Consider the following 10,213-nt stretch of genomic DNA (forward strand, 5'->3'; position numbering starts at 1 on the left):
AAAAAAAAAAAAAGGTAGAAGGGGAAGACCCCCAACTTATTTACTGCTTTCCTCTTTGAAAACATTAAGAAAGTATGTTTCTATTCAACAGATTTAAAAAAAATTCCAGTCAGAAAATTGAAAAAATTTGTTGAAATTGGAGCTTTCCTGTGAAAAGATGTTTAGACTAAACCACATTTTCCAGTGGGAAGATTTTTCAGTCAATAAATATTAACCACACATATAAGAAAGTGAAGAGAAAAGAAGGTGGCAGTGTTAAACCTCTCTCTCTCTTCCCCCCGCCCCCCAAGAGTGCCAAGTTTCAGTGTGTGGCTTCTTTAGCCACTTCTAATGTATGTTCTAGCATGAAATCTAAGCTGGGAAGAGGTCAATTTTCCATATTTAATTTTTTTATAAGAGTTAAAATTGGTTGCTGGATGTGAAACTGTTGCTCAGCTAATGGGGGATGAGGGGAGAGGTGGTGGAAGGGGTCTAAATAACCTAGAGAATCTCTTCTCTTTTTAAGCAATAGAGATATGGAAAAATTAAGGCATCAGATATATTCATATTGATAGTGAGAAGTATTTATAACCTTCCCCTATTTTCTCATCATTTTACTGGGAACTGATTTTTATAGGCAAAGGATATGCTGCATAAGCCACTTTCTTCCCATCATAAAACTGCTTTTTAAAAATACATTTTTAATGTCCAATTAATAGCAGTACACCACTGCATGCTGTGCATTGGAAGCGTATTGGTGCACTTCTTGGGTGGTTGAAGAGTAGAAATAATGCAAGATGATATACAATCTTAATAGCTCTTAAAATTGACTACAGGGTTTGGAATTATTTGGGATACATCTTATAATACAGTTTGTGCTTAGGTAGTATTGCTATCAAGGTCTACAATTTTAAAAAACTTTTACCTTTATACAAATAATCTGATTTAATACATGCAAAAATTATAAAGTTAATTAATTGTAAGGCATCTTAATTACACAAACACAGATTCTAATATAAAATACAATCCTGTGTGCTTGTAAACAGGCAAATTGGTTCAATCAGTGTTTTACATTTGCAGATCATGATTAGAAGCATTTTCTTATTTTTGGATCGTACATATGTGCTTCAGAATTCATTGCTTCCTTCTATATGGTAGGTATCTGTGTAAGTACGTTGCTAACATAATTGTTGAACATGAACTTACTGTTTTTGTAAAGATTAAACTTTACTTTTCCCCCCACAATTATTTTGTTTTGTGTATGTAACACATGTAACATCTTTCGTTTCTGTAAAATTCCCTGTAAATGTATGGAGTTAAATAATGTGTGAGATCAGTTTTTGTCTGGGAATATTATATAAATCAAGTTATATTTCTGATTTTTTAAATTAATTTTCAATATTTATGCAGGGATATGGGACTAGAGCTTTTTAGAAAGCACATTATTAGTGATAAACTAGTTCAAAACAAGACCATTGATGGAATCCTCCTACTGATTGAACGGGAACGGAATGGTGAAACTGTGGACAGAAGCCTGTTACGAAGTCTGTTAAGCATGCTCTCTGATCTACAGGTAAGTATAGCAAACCTTACTAATAGCTGCCACATTTAAAGGCAGACACAAATTGTGGACCTTTCTAATTCTTTCGTGTCCTAGAAGAGTAACTTTTTTCTGATTAACATATGCTTTGGAATTAAAACCATATTTTTAGGATCATGATTAAGTTTAGTAGCTGTACATATAACTGTTCAGTGTCTGTCTATAGCTTAATTAATTTTCCACTAAAATTATATTAAATTATTCAGTAAAATAAACCCGAGCATGTCATTTATTCTTTTTTAATACTAGTGGCTAGATTGAAGTTTTAGTTTAGTGATATTTTTTCCAAAGAAGGTTAATTCATCCTGTAGTAAGTCGCTAATAATATACTTAAAAATACTGTATCCGCATTCACATGCCTGTATCTTTGCTGGCTCCTCCGTGTATTTATCACATAAACACAGTATTGCTACAATTGTATTAGATATGAACTAATTTGGATGGCTTGACACACATTTATAAAAGAAGCTTAAATAGGGATGCTCCTTTGAGTGATACAAGTGTGTGGCTGTATTAGCTGCAACACCCATGCCTGTCGCTCCCTTCCAACCAAAAAATCTGGGAAAAATCTAGTATTGATTTTCTTTTAAAAAAAACAAAAAAAACAAAAAAAAACAAAGAGTTGCATTGTATTGAAATGCTCCTTTTTGTTTTTCAGTGTGTCAACAGTAAATTTAAACTTGTCAGTGGAAAGTATTTGAGAACTCATTATTACGATAGACAAAAAGTTATCTCCTTGAGACACATGTGGCTGTGTCCTGCTTATCACTTACTCCGTCGTTCTCTTCTCCTTTTGTCCACTAAATGAGGCCATTTTGCTTTCCCTTTTTTTCCAGCTGTAGGCAATGACCAATATAGGTCAGCAGAGGTTTTATATCATAATTCTTAAATCATGGGTATGCAGCTCCCAAATAATATATGTCCACTGTAAATTGCTATAAATGAGACCAAATCCTTCTCATGGAGCATGTACCCAAAGGCAGGTCTCAGTCCTGGTAGTGAGAAAATTGACTTTGCTTCCAGACCTGAGTTTCTAGCATGATACACTGTTGCAATGTTCTCCAGCTACTGGATTGACTTTGGATTTGTATTTTTAAACAGTGTAATTCTATATTAAAATATGTGGCCTTTAATTGATTCAAAAGTCTTTTTTTCCATTTAATCCTGACACAGATTAAATGTAGTAACAAAAATATATATCATTGGCATAAGTAAAAGAATTTGGGCTTAGTCCATATCCAGTGGAAAAGGGTCTACATCACAAAACCTATCACCACATTCTAGCCTCTCTAAGAGATTACCAAAAAAGATTGGGCATGAAGTCCAAGCATTCGATATATGGATGCAGTCAAGCTGTAATTTCATGGATTTTCACTTAGATTATACTTGAATAGGCATGAGTGACCAAGTGGACTAATAATTTTTGCACATTTTATTCAGGTAAACTTGAGCCTCCTGTCAGCATTCCAGTCATGCTGTCCATTCTGTTTTTGGTAGAACATAGGTCATGAGCCTCCTTTCATCCTTCCAGGAAATTCTTTAGCTTGGATCTCCTTAGTTTAGTTAGGTATTCCCTGTTCACAGGGTGTTTAAATATGTCTGAGATATTAGGGGAAGGGTAAGAGAAAAAACAATAACTATTTCATTTTCTGATAAGGCACTGCAAAGCCAATCTGGCTCAGTTTCTGCCTTTCCTGCTAAGCCTCCTAACTATCATCCATAACGGGCTCTGGTATATCTGGAAAATAAATACGTAATACTCCTTCTTTGAGGTAGTTACAGTAGGTGAAGATAAGCTTCTGTCAGTCATTGTCTTTAGACAATGTAATGCTCCATGAATGTCCATGCTGGAAGATGTGGATCTGGCTTGTGTGTTCTCTTTTGCCAGAGCTTTCCCCTTTATTAGCCCAGGTATTCATAGCTGCATCACCTTTTTCATGTCTGTCATATTTTTAAGAGGCTAGGGTTTAACAGTAGGTTTTTTGATCTCTGCTAAACAAAGCTAAATATACCCCCTTTCTTGGTTCCTTCCGATCATGTGTGCATTTAGATACGATTTTCTCCTTTGAATTATTTCAGACAGATACTTCTAGTTCTACGCTAGATAGCCTCTAATCTAGGTATTTTTACCATGGCTGCTGCTATAGTAGGTGAAATCCTTATAGATTCTCCAGTAAATAAACATGGATTGCTGTTTCTCCCTCCACATCCCCACAGAAATAGGTTGGTTATTAAGTGAAAGCCAAGTTAATGAAATGAGTTTTACAATTTGTTTGAAAGCAGTGAGGCTGCTGTTCATCCTGATTTCCTTAGATATCAGTTCTGTAATTGAAGGCCAGCTGCTGAGAAAGTTCTGTCTTCTGCTCACATGACTCTCATTCTTGAGGCTTACTGTTCCAAAGCAGTGTGACTGCATGAGGTCATGATCCCAAAAAGTGAGGGTGTCCCTTTATATAGTTTGGGCCAGTTCCCCTGGAGGGTTTTGAAGATAAGGAATGAAACCTAGAATTTGAGTCGCTCTTCAACAGGGAGCCAGTGTAAAGAACCAGGGCTGGGATGATGAATTGGTGGGCTGCTGCACTCTCAACGTTTGTAAGTAGTCATTTTGCAGTAGTCAAACTTAAAGCTTACAAAATAATTCCTGTGATCAAGTCTGAATTTGATCAGAGTGGGCTTCAGTCTGTCTGGCTATCTGTAGATATAGAGAGGGCATTTTTCACAGCTGTGGCTACTTCAGTGTACATTATAGAGAGGAGTCTGACAGTCTGAGGGCAGATGTCCTCCATGGTGGGTTGATGTTACAGTGGCAGTAAGTTTTCAAAGTGCTTTTCTCTCCCAACTGGCATTGCCCTGTCTTGCCTGGGCCTAGCTTCAGCCAGTGGCTCTTCATCCAGGTGCTGATATCTCCCAGGCAATACGATAACTAAACTCTGAAGCATGACATTTAATTTCACTTCAACAAAATTTATCATTCATTTTGATAACTAGATATTTTTGATATCCATACAAATCTTGTTAAAGCTTTAGCAACTTCCTGTGGCAGCGAGTTCCATGATTTAATTACACATTATATGAACAAATATTTCCTTCCATTGGTTTTGAATTTCTCACCTTTTTTTTAATTCCAGTGAATGCCCCCATGTCTTGTTATGAGGCAGGGAGAACAGAAGCTCCTGATCTACCTTTTCCAGGTCATGAATTATTGTGTATACTTTTATCCTGTTCTCTCTACTAGGGTACGTCCAGACTACCCGCCGTATCGGTGGGTAGCAATTGATTTATCGGGGATCGATGTATCACGTCTCATTAAGACACGATATATCGATCCCCGAACGCATTCCCCGTCGACTCCGGAACTCCACCGGAGTGAGCGGCGGTAGCGGAGTCGACGGGGGAGCCGCGGCCGTCGATCCCACGCCGTGAGGACGGGAGGTAAGTCGGAATAAGATATGTCGACTTCAGCTATGGTATTCCTGTAGCTGAAGTTGCGTATCTTACATCGACAACCCCCCCTCCGCCCCCCCCAGTGTAGACCAGGCCTTGGTCTCCTTTCTAAAGTAAACAATACCAGTCTTTTCAATTTCTTTTAATATGACAGTGTTTCATTGCCCTTGATCATTCCTGTTACTCTTCTTTGAATCCTCTCTAGTTCGGCAATAGACATTGAAGAGGGAAAGGATAGTCCAGTTCATCTGCACCTCATTTATCTCAGTGAGCCAAAGCAAGGTGACAGACCCCAGATTTCTTGGATGAAGATTATTTTGGAGACGGTGTTCCTGATTAGTCCAAACATTTCACCGAAAAGGAGTTATCGGTTCTTTGCTATGATTTCACTAATTTGGAGCTATTGCATTTGCAGCAGGAATGCTGGCAGGAGGATCAAACTCAACTAGACTGGAGTCCCATAATTGTGTTATATTGGCTACTGGTGCTTGTCTGTGTGATTTAAACAGAAGCCATTGATTTAGACAAATCAGCCACTGAATCCCTGATTGAAGCACACTTATGATATGATGTGGGAAAGCTCCCATTGCAGTTGGTCATTCTCTACCTATTATACAAATAAATCAAGAACTTCATTATCCAGTAGTGTCAGTGGCACTTTTCTTGAGGACAGACAATTATTTTGTGTCGTGGGATATTTTGTTTGTCTTTCATCCTGACAACTAAAAATAAAAAAGCCAGCCTTAAGTATGAGGTTAATAAGTAACTAAATTCATAATTTCATTTTTTACCTAGGTTTACAAGGAATCATTTGAACAAAAGTTTTTGGAGGAGACAAATTGTTTATATGCGGCAGAGGGCCAAAGGTTAATGCAAGAAAGAGAGGTAAATACACAGTGTTAATGAGCACTAGGAATTAATTAAAAGACCGTGGAGCCCAATTCTACGCTGAGGTACACCTCCATGTACTTCAGTGTGAGCTGCATTGGTGTATCTGAGAGGGAGAATTGAATCCAGTACGTTGAAGTATCTTTAAGTCAGTGGTTTAAATCAATGGTCCACGGATGTCTAAGATTTCCAAAAGGGACCACACCTCCATTTGAAATTTTTTAGGGGTCTGCAAATGAAAAAAGGACTAGAAGTGAGATAACCCAGTAAAATTTGGGCTACCTAAAATCATGCTGCTGGAGAGCACAATAGTAAGAGCTATGGGGGTATTGTCAACATTACTTCACCCAAGAAACTGTAATGTGCGTCCTTTAGTGTCATTCCAGTTTTTCTTAGCTTTATACCTAATTAAGCAGTTGAGTTTTAAAAAAGGCTTATGTACTCAATAGACTAAGACAGTTTTGTTTTCTGTTCTTTTGGGTTAAAGCGTTACTGTCCTGTTGACAGGCCACAAATTTAGACACTTCCCAAAATGTAAAACAAATAAGTGTCCCCTAGTTAATATAAATGTATTGGCTCTCCCAAACGAGAGCTGTGAAAGTTAACTGACTCACCGCAAATATTCTGAAAGCAAGTGTCTACATGACACTGATGTAAATTGCCATGTCACACCTGTGTCTTTTAGGATTATTCCATCCTTAATTTCTTCTCTAATGCTATCTCGTCAGTACTCTGCTAATGTATAGTTAAGATAATTGTCATGATAAAAAGGTTATGCATATGCCATACTCCTTTGTGTTCACTAATGAAATCATTGCATTCTTTTCTTTTGCTAGGTCCCAGAATATCTTCACCACGTTAACAAACGTTTAGAAGAAGAAGGAGACCGAGTGATAACATATTTAGACCATAGCACGCAGTGAGTACGGTTTTTCTTCCATTTTCACTGTAGGCCAAACCTGCTTGCTATCCATTCATAAAGTAATGTGATTATCCATGGTTCGAAAGAAGGCAGATTATTTCAATAGTATCTAAATGGGTAATAATATTGAGATTATCTGTAAAGAACTTTATTTTACGAAGGCTACGTATCTTGATTAAAATTAAAATACACAATAAAAAGAAAAAAGTGGGAGAGAAAAACATCTGGAAAGATCTAGCAATATGAGTTTGAGGTTTTTGAAATCTTTGAGTTATTGCATCATTTGGAATTTCAAAATAGTAGTTCAGTTTAACCATTCATGCGCTTATAATGACATTTAGCTCAAACTGCCTGAGGGAAGGGAACGTTCTTTTTGCCTAATGAAACTGTTAGGTATCCTCACTCATGAGCTCTATTTAAAATGGCAGTCCACTTTTATTAACAGTGTTCTAGGCTATATTTGGCATTTGATCGTGTTACAATGATGACTTTATTAAAGTATATCTGTTATTTCTCATTACTTAAAATTATCTCCTGCAATCTATGCTGTAGTGTATGTATAATGCAAACTAAAATATTTTTTTAGACAGCTGCTATATATTATAAAATTCTAACTGTGGCCCTGATCCTGCAAATACTTACTTGCAGGTTGATTAATATTTACTCCACAGTTAGTCTCATCAAAGTCAATGGAACTACTCACATATATGAGTTTAAGAACATGCATAAGTATTTGCAGAATCATGGCTTTAAAATGCAGCTCAAATAAAGAGTAGCCTGGAATTCTAGTGAGGCCAGTCTGTGCAGAGACTTATTGTGGGTCCTGGCTTCTGTCTCAGCTCAGGATGAAAGTCTGGGCCCACTGGGGGTCAGAGAGCTCTGTGAAGGCAAAATGAGAGAGCCTTGCATAAATCATCATTGATTTCCTTTGATCCTTTTAAGAAGCAGCATTTACAGGATCTGAAGTTGGTCTCCTTTAGTGATCCTCATACCTTAGAGTTTACCACCCTTCTAGATGTGTGAAGGGGGCAGCAAGAATATTAAAAAAAAGTAAAAAATGTAATGTATTAGATTTGTACTTGGAATAGATATGATCCTTCAGGGAGAAAAATAACATCAGAAATAATAGAGGACAAGGTAGGTGAAGTGCTGATGGAGTACTCTCTTAATATCCTGGGACCAGCATGACTACAACAACGCTGCATACCAAAAATAATGTCAGATTAATTTAAACCCTTAAATTAGGTTTTGTAAAAAACATATTTTCTAAAACTTAAGACCAATACAGTTATTCTGTGATTTGTTGGCTTACAATATATTAGTGTAAAGCCAGGATTTGGGTGTTTTGTTTTGCTTTGGGGTTTTTTTTTGTTGAAAAATTGCAGAATATTGCTCTGCAATATTTTCAGCCTAAGCATTTCACCACTTTAGTAATACATAAAAGCCAGAAAAGGAAACTGACCAGTCTTAGTCAAATGCAGTAAGTAAGTAATCTGCATTATAGGTGGAAAGTAGAGATAAGCCTACATTGCAAAATTCAGAACCAAGTTTAATATCTTCTCCCAGAGTTTGGTGGTCTGATATGGGGTTCTAATTCAGCTCATAAGTGTGCTTCTTTAGCCATGAAACCTTAGTTCAGAATTTGGGTTTGAATTTTGAACCACACTAACCTGGGTTGTTTGGTTTTGAGGTTCCAGCTTAGAACCATCTCTTTTTCTATAAAAAGAAAAAGTAAATAAGAATCTTTAAAACTGTTCTAATTTTTAATATCTAATTTTAAGGTGTTATGAATAATAGCAAGAGCTTGTTTTTTAAAGTAACATTTTAATTAGAATCTCCATTTCTTAATTGCATATATTTTTGCAGTATTTTATCTTGAGTTTATTCCTATTAGAATTTTTTTGTTTATGTAAAATACAGACTGCAAAATTAGAATAAACTGTAAATTTTCAATGTTTTGTCATGTAATAATGGGAGTTATTCACACATGCATCCTGATAAGAGAGTAATCGCATTAAACTGTGCAGTATTTCTTATGTGCTTTTTCTTGCCTTACACAGGAAACTACTAATTGCTTGTGTGGAAAAGCAACTACTAGGAGAGCACTTAACAGCTATTTTGCAAAAAGGTATATCTTTCTTAGTTCTTGTAACCTACACTGAAGGACAGATTCTCATACTCTGCAATTATGGTAGATTGTACAACTATTACTTTAGTAAAGAATGTGGGCCATAGCAGCGACTTCCACGCATACTGAAAGCCAGCTCCGAATAAAGTTATTCCAGCCACCAGGGCAAGAAGATTTTGTGTGTGTGTGTGTGTGTGTGAGAGAGAGAATATAAGATGATTCTGGTTATAGTTTTGTAAAACTGTTTAAAGATGTTTAAACCCTTCACCCCTACTTAGAGTGCCACTAGTCATCTCCAAAATAAAAAGTGCTAATGGCACAGGATTATATAAACTTCCAAAACAAGCACTTAAATTACTGCAGTAATTCTGTATAAATTACACAGCACAGGTAGAATTAACTTCTAGTTTGCTTGTCACTATATAATTAAAGAATCTTTGTACGGTCAAATACAGCGAAGTCCCAGTGAGGTTACCTGTTAAGCCAGTACAATATATATTCTCTCTTTGCATCCTTTGGTGTGTCTCTGGAAATCTCAGATTTGTCTTAGTCTTCTTCAGAAGTACTTGTTGAGTGATCAGTGCCTCTGATATCCTCTTGGTTTTTTAAAAATTAACAGGAACAATCATGTCAATCTTCTTCTTTCACTGGATTTTTAAGCTTGATTGATGTTTCCTGATCTTGTATATGTTTTGATATAAAATATCTTCTCTGTTCTTAGCTCTGGGTGATCTTTAGGTTTTGGGTCTTCTGGCAACTTAGCCTCACCCTTCTTTGTTTTCTTCATGTTGCAGGAAATGTCCCCTCCCCCCCACTTATTCTTCCTTTATTTTCCATAAAATACTTGGGATATTTTTCTCAAAACTTCTGACATTGGCTTCTTTTAGTTCTCTGCCTGATCAGATGGAAAATTATCTGACTTGATCTACTTTACCAGTCTACCTCTTTCGCTAACTGTCTCACATTTCAGTAACTTACCCTCAGGACCTATGAGTATTGCTGACTAGAGGTGAGTGAATAATTGATTTTTTTGGTTCGAGGATGAACCAAAATATTCAGGGGGAAAAAATTCAGTTTAGTTTGAAGCAAAACTAATTTTTTTCTTTTTTTTTTTTCCTTGCTGAAACAAAAAAAGAAAAATATTTGATTTGGGTCAAACAAAATTATTTGTTCAATCCAAAACACTTTTTCCCCGGTGTTTTATTTCAGGTGTTTTTCACCCATATTTTTTTTTTTTTTTTTTTTTTAAATA

The 10,213-nt window shown here is 36.3% G+C and overlaps 1 protein-coding gene across 1 annotated transcript in view; it reads left to right on the forward strand.

Moving 5' to 3' along the window:
- CUL4A (cullin 4A) overlaps window positions 1-10,213 on the forward strand; it is a 96,441-nt gene that overhangs the window by 24,425 nt on the left and 61,803 nt on the right. Inside the window, exons 5-9 of the mRNA XM_024219546.2 lie at window positions 1,060-1,133; window positions 1,390-1,552; window positions 5,819-5,908; window positions 6,748-6,830; window positions 8,894-8,961. Of these exons, the coding sequence (XP_024075314.1) occupies window positions 1,060-1,133; window positions 1,390-1,552; window positions 5,819-5,908; window positions 6,748-6,830; window positions 8,894-8,961 (478 nt within the window). The remainder of the gene's footprint in view (window positions 1-1,059; window positions 1,134-1,389; window positions 1,553-5,818; window positions 5,909-6,747; window positions 6,831-8,893; window positions 8,962-10,213) is intronic.

Source organism: Terrapene carolina, unplaced genomic scaffold (assembly GCF_002925995.2).
Source record: "Terrapene carolina triunguis isolate 2854851 unplaced genomic scaffold, T_m_triunguis-2.0 Scaffold21, whole genome shotgun sequence".
NCBI classification, from domain to species: Eukaryota; Metazoa; Chordata; order Testudines; family Emydidae; genus Terrapene; species Terrapene triunguis.